General features: G+C 36.5%; 1 protein-coding gene across 6 annotated transcripts in view; it reads left to right on the plus strand.

The window, feature by feature from the left end:
* The first annotated feature begins 50 nt into the window (after positions 1-50).
* Positions 51-14,339, plus strand: part of Slc36a4 (solute carrier family 36 (proton/amino acid symporter), member 4) — a 50,502-nt gene continuing 36,213 nt past the window's right edge. Inside the window, exons 1-2 of one of the 6 annotated variants that reach the window (XM_005379715.2) lie at positions 51-401; positions 13,825-13,948. In XM_005379715.2, the coding sequence (XP_005379772.1) occupies positions 320-401; positions 13,825-13,948 (206 nt within the window). In that variant the 5' untranslated portion in view covers positions 51-319. The other 5 variants (XM_005379719.2, XM_005379718.2, XM_005379717.2 and 2 more) reach the window with 5 other exon arrangements.

The raw sequence follows: 14,339 nt of genomic DNA on the forward strand, positions 1-14,339 counted from the left end.
GGAGGCGGGCGGGCCTGCGGGGTGGGCCGGGCGTGTGCGCGCCTACGTGTGCGCGCGCGGGCTTTGGGGGCGGGGAGCTGCGGCCTGTGTACGCGTCAAAGGCAGGCGGGGGCCCGCGCTGTGTGCTTCGTGGTTTTTTCCAGGGATGCTTTCAGGAAGTTGTCATTTGGTTCCAACGCGGCGGCCCCGCCGCGAGGGCGTGGAAGCGAGCTCTGTGGAAACTTCCTCCCTGGGCGCGCGGCCGGGGGGCGGACGGAGCAGCTCTGCTCTGCGCGGAGTCTGCTTGCCCGCGCTCCTCTAGCCGTGCTCGGCGCTGGGAATGTTTGTGTCTGCCTCTGTCACCAAGAAAGCAGAAGTGAGGATCAGGTGGTGCCACGGTCGTCCTCCCACTTATATGCACGGTACTTTGGCATATTTAAAATTCCATGCTCAAGATTAAATATATTCTTCAAGGAAGAGGTGGAATTTAAAAAACGCCACATTAAAAGTAACCAGTAGGCTGATGTTCCTATAATCTTGTTGAGGGAATTTTGCAGTTGATTTGTGTCAAGTGGGAACAATCGTAGAAAAGGTAAATGTACTATTTTATTGACCGTTTACTGTGCGCAAGCAGTGTGCTTTGTGCTTTGCTTATGCATCGTATTATTTAATACTGGCAACAGTTTATGAGGCAGTTTCGATTATCCTTTCTATGGAGATGCAGTGATTTGAAGCTCATTAATGACAAAACCTACATGTACGTATGAACGCAGTTTCATTAGCAATCTGTCTTAGTGAAGTTGTGAAGAAGTGGGTTTTCTCATGCGTTGTGGTGGGAGCTGGGTAACACATGTATCCTTAAAATGTACCTATGCTTGTACCCAGCGACTTTACTTCTAGAATATTTCCCAAGGAAGTAAGTCATGTAGTAAGTGTGTATGCCGGCATGTAACGTCCAATGAATGGAGATTGTTTGGGAAAATTGCGGTTTAACCATAGACCTCTATTGCTTAGCCATTAAAAGTGGTATGAAAAACTGTTCAACATACACAGGTTATTAACTGAAGAGGGGTTTCAAGTTATTTCAGTTTTTTAAAGCTATGCATGTTAATTAGTGCAACATATTCATTAAACTTCTCCCGGAGGCTTGGGGTACGTTGCGAACAAGTCAAGATTTCTATTCTAATGAAGTTTGCATTTATTAAGCAGACAGGTAATAAACAGTAAAGGTATTTAGTTAATTATGCAGCATGTTAGGTGAGAAGAGCTAGGGGAAAAAACCCAGGGAAATCAAGTGTGAAGGTAGGGACAGTGACATAATTGACAAGTGTTTCAAGGGTTACACTGCTGTGTGAAGAAAGGACTGCAAGGGGGCAAAAATAGAAGTAGGAAGGTATTTCAGTAATTCAAGAGAGAGATATGTGTGTCCTTCAGCGTCTGATAGTTTGGTAACAACAGTGGAAGGAAAGAGGAGTGGGTGGATTGTACATACTGAAGACTGAACCAGCGTGCTTTCCTAGCAGGCTGGCTGAAGGTTGAGAGGGAAACAGAACAGGGTGGAAGACTCCAAGGAGCTGAGTATTTGTCATTAACTGAGATGTTATAATGCTTTTATAATGTCTACAATCATTCATGTTTTTCTTTTTTTATGTTAAAGAGAATAAGAAAACCAACAAAATAAGAAGAAAGGCAGAAACAAACAGCACAGAACAATAAAAATGATACAGAATTTCAGAAAAAATGATAGGAATTAACAATGGTTGTTATATTACATATTGTTATTTTCAGTGAAGTTGCTCAGATTACCAGATGTAACAATGCAAGACTGATCAAATAATTAAAAAGAATAAAAATAATAAAAAACATTGGAAAGGATACAGAGCTTCACTAAACAAGATGGTAGGAATTGAACAAATGGTTGTTCTGTTGCATATTGTTGTCTTCAAATTAGTTGTTTAGATTACCAGATATAAGCATGTAAAATTGCTCAAGAAAAAAAATTTAGGCATTAACTGTTTCTTTCAATAAACCGTTAGTCATGAGCAGTACAATTATCCCAGCTATCCTTGTATATATATATATATTTTTTTCTTTTTTTTCTCTTCTTTCTTTTCTCCTTTCCCTCATTGCAGTTGTTCCTTCTCTGAGCAGTTTCTTTCCCTTTCACAATATCTATTGTACCTTTTGGGTTTTATTTACTCTTTCAATTTCTTATACTAGGGAGACAATATAATGATTACACATGTGGGTCTGATTTATTTCACATATGAGTATGGTTTCTAGTTGCATCCATTTACCTATAAAAATCTCGAGTTTATCTTTTTTTTTTTTTTTTGCGCTGAGTAATAAATACTGCATTGTATAAAAAGACTACATCTTTTTTATCCATTCCTTTAGTTGATGGGCATTTCGGTTGTTTCCAAGAGTTAGCTATGACAAATTGCGCAACTATAAACATGGGTGCACATATGTCACTGTGCTATGATGTTTTCAGTTCTTCTGGAAAAATACCCAGCAGGGGAATAGTTGGATTGAGTGGGACCTCTAATCCTAGTTTTGTGAAGAATCTTCACGCTGATTTCCACAGTGGTTTCACCAGTCTACACTCCTACTAGCAGTAGAGAAGGGTTCCTTTTTCCCCCACAGCCCCTCCAGCATTTGTTACTGGTTGATTTCTTGATGATAGCCATTCTTTCTGGGGTGAGATGGAATCTCAGTGTTGTTTTAATTTGCATTTCTTGAATGACCAATGATGTTGAACATTTTTTCATATATTTATTTGCCATTTGTATTTGTTCATCTGAGAAGTGCATATTCATCTCAGATGCCCATTTTTCAACTCTGTATGTTCTAGATAGAAGTCCTTTGTCTGAGGGACAGTTGGCTAAAATTTTTTCCCGATTTCTGGGTTCTATTTTTACTTTGTTGATCTCCTTTGATGTGCAAAAACTTTTCAGTAAGTTGAGATCCCAGTTGTTGATTCTTTGAAGTATTTCCCGTGCAGTTTGGTTTTTCTTCATGAACTCTCTGCCTACTGCTGTGTCATTACCAAGGTTCCCAAAGCTGTCTGAGGCTCTGTGTGGCTCCCGTGATGGGGGGGGGTCATGTTTTTCTTTTTATGGGGAGGAACATAATTTGCTTTCCTTTGAATGTGGGCTTGACTTAGTAGCTTGCTTGTGCTCAGGATTGTTGTGCGACTCAACACTAGGTAATAAAAGACATCGTGTCCCTCTCTTTATTCTCTCTTTTAGGATCATTTATTTGGGGAGAAGCCAGCTGCTATGTTGGCCCTAAGGAAAGATTCATGTTTCATGGCTCCGAGGCCTACCAACTAGAGCCGTAAATTTGTTAGGAAGCAGTATATAACCAGTACCGATGGGTATAGTCACAGAAGGAGCAGGTTTGGTGGTGAAGATGAATTTAGTTTGGGGCATGTGAAATTTGAGATGTCAGTTCAAGGTATCAAATTATAGTTGAGGGAATTAAATTTATATCTGGAATTACTGAATGGTCTGGTCTCAATATAGAAATTCAGAAGTCATCAGTATATAGGTGACCTAAAGATGGAACTGATTTCGGTGTGTGTGTGGGGGGCATATAGGTGTGTGACTCAGAGTAGTTGTTTCTGGATGGCAAGTACTTTTTAATATCAAAAATGTCCTTTATCTGTATGTTTTCAGATTCCTTTACAATGAGCAAGTATTACTTAATTTAGAAAAAGGAATTTTAAAAATGTGGAAAGCACTGCTAGAGACATTTCCTTAAGTATAAATTCTGCACTTCATTTCATAGGCCAGGGGGGCTCTGGAAGGATTTCTTCCTGTATATGGTTTTTCCATGTCATAAATGAATACTTACTCTCATTTTATATTTAGATTACTGCTTATAGATTTAGGTGACAACATTGTTATTTTTAAAAAGAAACTATTTGTACTTTCTTGTAGTTTGTCCATTGTCAAAATCTTTGTGATTTCCTTTGTTTTCTAGTGTAATGAAAGTAATACAAGTTTATTCTTATTTTTCACATTTTTCAGAGAAATACAGAAAAGGAAATGTGTTCAATGTTCCTTTATATGCTTATTAGCTTACATCATGGTACTGTTCTTTCCCTTCATTTCTATTTAACTGAAGAATGTTTCAGCAGTCATACTGTGAATATTCCATGGGAGAATGTGACGTACGTTTTCCTGGTTTACTCAGACTTCAAAACTGTAGTTTAAGGCCAGTGTACTACTTTATAAAGTTGCCATAGTTAATTTAGCAGTTTCCTGATTACTGCACGTTGAGGTTGTTTCCAGAGCTTTAACAGTTACAGTATTTTAGTTAGCATATTTGTGCAGAAATTCTTTTTTCCCATCCTATCTTACCAAAATGAGATAGGGGAAAAACTAATAAGTATTTTAAGACTTTAATTCATATTGCTAAATTATTCTGTCTACAATTTGGAATGTCAGTTAAATTTATACTAAGAAATTGTGGGTGAGACAACTGTCTCTGTCAATATGGTAGCCTACAAGCACTGCCCACATTAAGACAGTCCCCTTAATGTACATGTATGATAAACATTTAATACATCATACATCATATGTGTAGTGTAGGATATTGGATCAAGGTATTAGTTCTTATTTGTCTATGAATCCTCTATTTATAAATAGAAATAATTATGTCTATTAGTTTTTATATCCACTGCTTAACAGTATTTTACTTTATAAGGCATTATTGATTTTTACCTATATTGATCACAGCTTTTTTTAGACAGGCCTAGTTTAGTATTTGGCCAAAAATTACAGCAAGACTTTGGTAAATAAAAGACTTTATATGTAATATACCTTGGCTTATGTAAGTTTTAACTACTTGGTGGAGAATGTTCACATTTTACTTCATACACTCTTAACTCTGTTAAAACTTCACCATATTGGAGTCTTCCACTAGGTTTGTGTCTTCCACTAGGTTTATTGTGGCTGGTATAGCATAATTTGATTATCTTTGTATATTCAGTCTTATAGCACAATTTGTAGCTCATAAATGCTCAGAATTATAAATTATTATGAAGTTCTAATTTCATGTCAGAGTGATGTTTAAAATCCTATAAAGCACATTTAGCTTCTAATACACCATTATGTAGCAAGAGAAAGAGAACTAGTATTATTGATTACTTACGTGTCATGGACTTGCCTCTTGTGTTTCATCACAAAACCTCTGTAAGGTAGAAGTTAGTAGTCTCATTTCACATGTGAAAAGGAGACCCAAAAAAGTCTATTTAAGATGTAGGTCAGATGACGTCACTCCTGTGCTGAGAACTTGCCAGTGTGTGTTGTCTACTACAGTAGCCACTAGGTATATATAGGTATTGAGCACATGAAATGTGATTTGTCCAAATTGTAATATGCTGAAAATGTAAATGCATCCCAGATTTCAAATAATATGAGAAATGGAAGGTAAAATATCTTAATTTTTTGTCGATTACATGTTGAAATAATATTTTGGCTGTATTGGGTTAAATAAAATATTATTGACATTCATTTTACCTGTTTATTTTTAAAAATGTGGTTGCTAGGAAAATTTAAATTGTTTGTGTGGCTTACATTCTGTTTCTGTTGGACAACACTGTCGTCCTGGGTTTTCATGTCAGAGAACCCTGGTCCACGAGGCTGCGCCACCTGTTTCCTGTTACCTCTCGGACACATCTAGGGTTTCCCGAACCTTTCACTCTTTTTTAGCTATTCTGCCTCCTTGCTGTTCCTTAAACACATCGGTCTTTGCCCTTGTTGTGGCTGCCTGGATAGCACTCTTGGAGGTAACTGCCTTGCTCACTCTCCTACCTCCTTCAGGTCTTCTTAAAATGTCACTTTCTCAGTGAGGGCTGCTTTGGCTGTCTGAAAACTACAGGCTGTGTTTAAAGCCTTGTTTTATCTTAGAACTGAACACTCTGACTTCTGTTTTATTTATAGTTTTGGCTTGTTTATGGTCTCTTTTCATAAGTAAGCTAAAAAATTGAATTTCAGCTGATGGGGGCTGGTGCTTTGTTTTCATTTGTCTTATTTAGTAATTGCTGTTTCAAGCATGTAATAGTGATGAACATATATGAGTAGGGGTCCATTAATATTTGTGAAATTGAATAGAAAATAATTATGACTCTTACCAGGGAGGCACAGACCTCTTGTGTTGAAGGGCTGTTGTCCATTAGATATTGGTAAGAAGGTGCTAATAGTCTATTGAAAGGTTCTTGACACAGGTCAGAAATCAGCACAATTTGGCAGGGCTTGTGCCTGTCTACATAGAGCACCTGTAGTGTGCTCTTCCTGCATACTAATATGCATAAAAGGCATGTTAATTCGCCCTCCTTACTCTACCCTCATGTATCACTAAGCCGTGGAAATTTACTATGCCAGGAAAAACTTTTTCATCTTTCTGGGACTGCCACAGGGAGTTCCTAGAGAGGGTGGATGCTAATTTCTTAAGCCATGTGCCACTTGCACCTGATTTGACAGTGTAAAATAACTAGGTGGGGGGGGGTGTGGTGGTAATTGGTGCCATCTTTCTTGAACCTGAGCCAAAAGCCTTTCATAGGAAAGGGACTGTGGCTCTTGACAAGACTTATATGAAAGCTTTTCAAGCTGCGCAGCTTAGTTTTCTGCTATATGGTACTGGCACCTTCATTTTCAGCCACATGAAACCAACCAGTTTCTCAGCAGGCAGAGTATTCAAACCTAAAATGTTGGTCATTGTTTCATGACCAATGCCAATGCTAATACTACTCCTAAAAGATTAAGAATTAAATGTAAGAAAACAATATTACTGCATTTACTGTTTGCCTAAATTTATTTTTTGTTTTTGTCTTTTTGAAACAAGGACTTGCTCTGCAGTTCAGCCTGGCCTTGAGCTCACTTTGTAGCCCAGGCTGGTCTCAAACTTGGAATAGTCCTTCTGCCTCAGCCTCCCGAGTGCTGGGATTATAGGCGCATGCCACCATGCCTGGCTGTTTGCCTAAATTTAGAAGACACTACAATTTAGCATTTTATATTTAGTATTTCCTGGAGCTTCTAAATGCTACAAGTGACTAATTGACTCTGTTTATTAATACATTTCATTCCTCTACTTAAAGATGCAACTTCTTGGGCACAAAGGTATTTCCCAGATATTTTTAGTTGGCTGTCCTTTGATTTTTTCTTTAGATTTGAGAACTCATTTATACCATTCAAGCTAATATTTAGTCCTAAAACTTGATCACCTTATCTGTGCTTAATTTACTTAAAGAAATACATATTTCTTAATATGTAATCATGCTTCAATAATGTAGACTAAAATTGGGAGGGAAAGTCATAGGGATTTTTGTCAGCTGCTTTAAAATTTAAGCACATAGGTAGAATTTAGTTAATAATGTAGAACATTGCATACTTTTGCTTTAATACTAAAATCAAAACAATATATAATTATGTACCTCTTAAATTCCTAGCATTGTTAAAAGTATTTTTCTCTTAATTTCAGTTTTTTAATTTTCTATTTTAAACAGGAAAAAACAATAAAAATGATACAAAATTTCAAAACAAAATGGTAGAATAGCAATGGTTAGTACACCGCTTATTGTTATCTTCAAAGTAGTTCTCAGGTTACAAGATATAGGCATGAAAATTTGATCAAATGATATAAGCACAGACCTTCCTTTTCAGTGAACTAATAGAAATTAGTAGTACAGCTATCTTAACTATGTACACCGTGACCAAGTGGGATTCATCAAGAAGATTGTACACCATGACCAAGGGATGGTTCAACACATACAAATCAGTAAATGTAATGCACCATATCAACAGAGCCAAAGACAAAAATCACGTGATCATCTCAATAGATACAGGAAAAGCTTTTGACAAAGTCCAACTCTCATTCATGACAAAAACCCTACCAAAAATCAGATTAGATGGTCTTTACCTCAACCTGATAAAAGCCCATCTATGACAAACCAACAGCCAGCATCATACTAAATGGACAAAAATCGAAAGCTTTCGCTCTAAAATCAGGACCAAGACAATGTGTCCACTATTACTTCTGTTCAATATAGTTCTGGAAACATTAGCCAGAGCAATTACATGAGAGAGAAATAAAAGGAGTAACAATAGGAAAGGAAGAAGTTAAACTATCATTATTTAAAGATGACATGGTACTTTACATAGAAGACCCTAAAAACTCTATAAAGACTTCTAGAATTAATAACCAAATTCAGTAGCATAGCTGGATACAAAATGAACACTCAAAAATAAATAGCATTCCAGTACACAAACAACAAACTCAATGGGAGAGAAATTAGGGAAAGCACACCCTTCACAATATCCAAAAAAGTGAAACACTTAGGATCAGTGTAACAAAGGAAGTAAAACTCTACATTGAAAATTATATTACTCTGCAAAAGGAGATTGAAGAGGATATCAGAAAATAGAAAGATATTCATTGCTCATGGGTAGGAAGAATGAACATTGTGAAAATGGCCATACTCCCAAAATTGTCATACAGATTTAATGAAATTCTGATCAAAATTCCCATAGCCATCTCACAGAATTAGAGAAAACCATTCTAAAACTCATTTGGAACCAGACAAGATCTATAATAGCAAAAGCACTTTTGTGAAAAAATGAAAGGCAGGAGGCATTACAGTCTCTGACTTGAAATTATACTACAAACCTACTGTGATAAAATCAGCATGGTACTGGCAAAAAAGTTCATACTCTGCTGTCTCCAAGGCAGGGTATCACGGCACTGGGGCAAAGTTCAAGGTGGCAGGAGACAGCAAAGCAACAAGAGCAAAAGGGGAGTGGAGCAAGCCTCTTTTCCTCCCCTATAATGTAAATCAGCTATTTGCCCATACCCACATCATCTCCATGCCCTCCTCTTGCACAATCTGAAGGTGTTTACAAAGTGAGGACCCTGGCCCCCTGCTAAATGGCTCAGTTGAACTTTAAACTTCTGTAATTGATACAATGAACAACATCCCAGAGCTATAAGGGCTTGTCCTTTTCACCCCAGGATGGAGAACTGCTGAGGTACTTAACTAAGCTGCTAGACCCCTCAAGTTGACACAATGTATCAACCATAGCAGTCAGGTAATGTGCATGGTTTAATTTCAATTCCTTTGCATTTACTTAAGCATACTCAGTGGTCTGGTAAATGGTCTGTTTTAGAGGATGCCCCATGTGCAGCTCAGAAGACTGTAGTCTGGTAATGTTGGGTGCAACATTTGAGAAACATCTACTAAGTCCATTTGGTTGCAGATTTGGTTCAGTTCTGATATTTCTTTGCTGATTTTTTGTCTACTTGTTCTGTCCCTTTGTGACAATGGGGTATTAAGGTCTCCTGCTACAATTGTGTTATTGCTTATTTGAATTTTCATGTCTATTAATAATGGTTTTATATTCCCATATTTGGTGCATCGATATTTATGATAGTTATCTGTTGCTCTTGAAGTTTTTTTGTAACAAGTATGTAGTGATCTTCTTTATCTCTTTTGATCATTCTTGATTTCAAGTTCACATTGTCTGCAGATAGAGTAGTTACCCCTGCTTTTTTCTGGGTTCCTGTTGAGTGGAAGATTCTTTTCTGCAGATTATTCTTTCTGCATATCCTTTGATTTTCAGTCTATGAGTTTGAGTTAAATGTGTTTCTTGTATACAGTATATTGTTGGATCTTGTTTCTGCCAGTCTGTTTCTTTTGATTGGTGAATTGAGGCCATTTACATTGATGATTATAACTGATATGTATTGGCTTATCTTTGTCATGATATTTTCCTGCTGTTGGTTCCCTACTTTTCCCCTGTGTTTAATTGCTTGCTCTACCTGATGGTTTCTTTCTGTTGTTGTTCTTTGAACTGTGGTCATTTTATCTGTGCCTAGAATATCTTTCAGTACTCTTTATATGGTTGGTTTAGTGGTCATGAATTTCTTCAGTTGTTCTTTGTCGTGGAAGTATCTTATTTCACCATTAATTTTGGAAGATAGTTTCTCAGGGTACGTCAATCTGGGTTGAAAATTGTTTTCTTTCAGGACTTGAAATACGTCACTCTAAGCTGTTCTTGACCTGAGGGTTTGTATTTGGAAGTCTGCTGTAATTCTGATGGACTTTCCTTTAAAGGTGATCTGTTTTCTTTTCTCTAACAGCTTTTAATATTCTGTTCTGGTGCTGAATTTCTGGAATCTTGATTATTATATGTCATGGTGTAGTTATTTTGGTCATGGCTGTTTGGTGTTCTATATACTTCATTTATTTGTATATCAAATTTGTTATCCATGCTTGGGAAGTTTTCTGCCATTGTTTCTTTGAAGAGTTTTTAAAAAAATTTTTTATTTTTGCTGTATCCAGCTTTTTCATTGATTCCAGTCAATCTTATATTGTTCTTTGCTTCATATTCTAGCTGTTGGATTGATTTTTCATGGTCTCTTACTACTTTTAAGACATCTTTCTTATCATGATTACTAGCTGCAATTCTGTCTTGAAGATCTGATATTCTATTCTCTGCTTTGTTCAGTCTGTTGTGTATACTTTCAGTGGAGGTTTTGAACTCTTGGATTTCTGTTTAGATATGTTTCATGGATTCCATTTGTTTCCTATGTTTTTTCACTTCTGTTGCTACCATTTCAGAAAGTTTCAGTGTTTGACTTCCAATTTGTCTATCTCATTGTGTTCTGGGCTTGTCCTGTGTGGGCTGGTGGTCTGGGATTGCATTTTGCTTCTGTGTTTTGTCATTTTTTATTTTCTCTTTTTTATTTTATTTTGTTTTCTATGTTGATGCTTTCCAATTCCTTTTGATAGTTTTATCATTAGTATTGAGGCTTCCCTAGGGGATGTCTGCTCTTCAGGGATGTCCTCTAGATGTAAGTGGTTGCTTATAGGTATACCAAGAACCTACCTTCCCAATTCATAAAGGATGCAAATGCACTATTTGGCTCAGCACTTAATCCTTTGTATTGGGCTGTGGTGGTGATAATGACCTCATATAATCAGAGTGTTATCATACAGAGGAGAAAAACTGGTTATAACATGTATGTCCTGGCTAAATTAGTACAGTTAGTAGTAACAGTAGTTTCAATTACAGTTTAACTACTGACAAACTATGGTAACCATTAACGTGCTGCCTCCAACCACAGGAGCAAACTCTAAAGTTATATGGCAAAGTCAAACATATACCCTGGAGTTGTGTACAGTGATTTTCCCTTTAGTAGAGTGATTTTACCCTTTTGCAGAGGGCAGGGGGAGGGGAGTTAAGATGTGTAGGGAACAGGATAAAGTGATGAATGAGGTCAAGTATAGTAGAGTCAAGGCTGGAGGTCAAAGGACGATCACCTGAATCTTGGGAAACTGGAGGACACAGGCAGGAAAGAATGAAGAGTAGAATGCAAAGGAGTAATCAGAAAGGGAAAAGACAATGATTACTCACTGGAAAGTTTAAATTCAAGAGGCAGTCAAGGAAAGAGGATCAGTAGAAAAAAATGAACCAGATAGGTAAGAAACCTAAACAGTGAAAAAAAGAAGCAAGAAAGAAGAGAACAGAAAATAAAGGAAGAAAATAAGAAAAGAAAGAAAAAAAAAATAAACCCGAGAAAAAGAGAAAAGAGACATGAGAAAAGAAAAAAAATGATTGAAAAACAAATACAACCACAAAATACAAGAGAAAACAAGATGACTTCCAGCCAGACAGCAAACAGATAGCCAGTCAGACCAAGGGAGAATAAAAGTAGTAAAATACCTCTGGTGTTTACAGTTCTGTGATGGTGTCCATTTCAGATTCCAGAAATGTGCTGTGTACTACAGCCAAGTTTGCCATGGGAATCGTGCTGGGTACGGAGCCGATCTTGGCCTCTGGATGTGGAGCTGGGACTGGTCTGTTGGTGGAGCTCTCCAGAGCCCATCTGCTGGCTCCTCGCTGCTGCTTCAGACCCTTCTACGTTGCTGGTCTCGCTGATTACTCTGCACCCCTCACTGGCTGTCCTGGGTCTCATGGGTTCCAGTCAGTCTGCCTGCCAAAGGCGTGTGTGTCTACTTTCAGTTTTTTAAATCAACTCTATAATCTCATTGTCAGAAAGTTTGTTAAAGAAACTTCTGGGATAATTATGTTATTAAGATTTTTAAATGTAGGGGATAAAAAGGTGGATTTAAAGCAAATAAATATGTATGTGTGAAAAAATATTTTTCACAGTAATTATGTTTTATGTTTCCTGTACAATATAACATTGAGAAAAAGAATGAATTTAGGAACTAGGGAAAAGTGTAACCAAAGGGGATTATACTGTTAGACAGTTGCTAAACAGTGTAAGCTTTTTAGCAATAATGGATAGCCCACCTGTCTTACATGTGGAAATCTGAATGAACATGAAAATGGCCTACTCTAAGGGAGGATAAAGGCTTGAACAGAGCATTTCTCCCAGCCCTCAGAAGGAACCAACCCTCCCAAATACATGGTTTCAGACTGTAAGCCATGAGAACTTTGAGATAATACATTTGTTATTTAAGCCATCCATTTTTTAGTACTTTTGTATGCAAACTAAAGCAAGATGATATGGTATGATAGTTTTCAACATGTAGTATCAACTTACTTTGTACAGAGTACAAGAGAAAGGGACATTGCATCTATTCAAACAAAAGATGGTCATAGTTTAATAAGCTGATAAAGTAACTGTGAGATAGTAAATGTCCCCAAGATGCATTATGGGCAAACAGTTTTCACTGTGTACCAGTTTAGGTTATGCCATCTGATACCAAAGAACAAGAAACAAAGACTATTAAATAATCTGTGTAAAATATTCTGAGGATGAAAACTTTAGACAAAACACCCAAAGGCAAAAGTTGAGAAATTTAAACTATAGAAAATCCTCATTAATTTGGGAACTTTTGATAATTTAATGAATTTTAATATTTATATGAAGAAGTTGTTAGGTAGAATAGTACATTTTGATACTAAAATTTTAAACATTGGAATAGCTTTATAATTATCTTGACATATTAAAAATATAATTATCTTAAAAGGATGTGAAGCTAACTGGAGATAAAAATATATTCGACTATTTCTTGATATTTCTCATGCTATAATTCTTTGATTATTTACTATAAGCCTTATGTGGACCTATCTGAAAGAGTTTTCATTGAGTACCTAACCTTTTTGTTTTGTACTGCATAACCTAAACGGAATATCCAGCAAATAAGTCTAGTTGTTCTTTCTTAAGTATACCATTAAGGAAGTTAGTTTTGTATAATCTCATGGTCATTGTCTCATCAAACTGAAGAATATAATCACAGACAAAAGGAGGGAACCAGGGCAGTGTTTATTGAAAATAAGGAAGAAAAGCTCCTGGTGGGTGACGTTTGTGAAGGGTTTCTGGAAGTGAAAAATGCCCATGTGTTTTCATTTTGAACTTATAGATAGAACTTGGGGACTTGTTTTAAACGGGTGCCTATTTGGATTTTGGGTTTAAAGGAAATTAGTTATAAGCTTGTTTACAGGAAACTAAATCTTTCAAAGAAAACTGGTTAATCTGCATTACTAGTCAGCTAACCTAGCATACTGTCTTCCTGAGAGGAAAAGTCCTTATCTCTCCTTATTTTAACTTCTACCCTTTGTTCTTGTATTTTCTTTTACATTTCTAAGCTTAACTAGCTGCTTGAATTAACTCTTAACCTAGAAGGGTATTTTCTTGTATTTAGCCTGTCCTTGCATAACAACAGGAGTTAAGATAGATAAGTAAATTACTCAGAGTAGAAATAGCAAAGATAAATAAACTGGCATTTCCTGTAAAATAAATTCATTTATACAGCTTTATCCTGATTTTAGAAGCAATATTAAAGTACTTTGTTGTTCTTTTTTAAAGATATGGATGTAATGAGGCCCCTGATAAATGAGCAGAATGTTGATGGGACATCAGATGAAGAACATGAGACAGAGCTCCTGCCCGTTCAGAAACATTACCAACTTAATCACCAAGAGGGTATTTCGTAAGTGTTGAGATTTATGTTTGTTTTCTTTTCGTTCAGTATATATCTTATAATCTACAGGTAAGGTATTTTATGAGATACTTCACGAAATACAAAGATGAATAAGAAATACTCTCTGCCTTCAGAGAGTTTATAGTTTACTTGCATGGAAGAAATACATTTTTTACATTAGAAAGCATTGTATAGGAACTACTACAGTGGTATTATATATTAATTGCTGTGGATCCTGAAAGAAGTAAGATCAGCTTGAGAGGAACAGGAATGTGAAGAGAACTGGCTTCTGAAATGGTTAGGAACTAGACACTTGATATGCAGTAAACAGGAAGAAAACAGTGATAGGAAAGCAGTGGAATATTTAAACATTTTAAAATTTTGCCTTTATTTGTAAGTT

This window comes from Chinchilla lanigera, unplaced genomic scaffold, assembly GCF_000276665.1.
Source record: "Chinchilla lanigera isolate Chin_1 unplaced genomic scaffold, ChiLan1.0 scaffold00013, whole genome shotgun sequence".
In the NCBI taxonomy this organism is placed as follows: domain Eukaryota; kingdom Metazoa; phylum Chordata; class Mammalia; order Rodentia; family Chinchillidae; genus Chinchilla; species Chinchilla lanigera.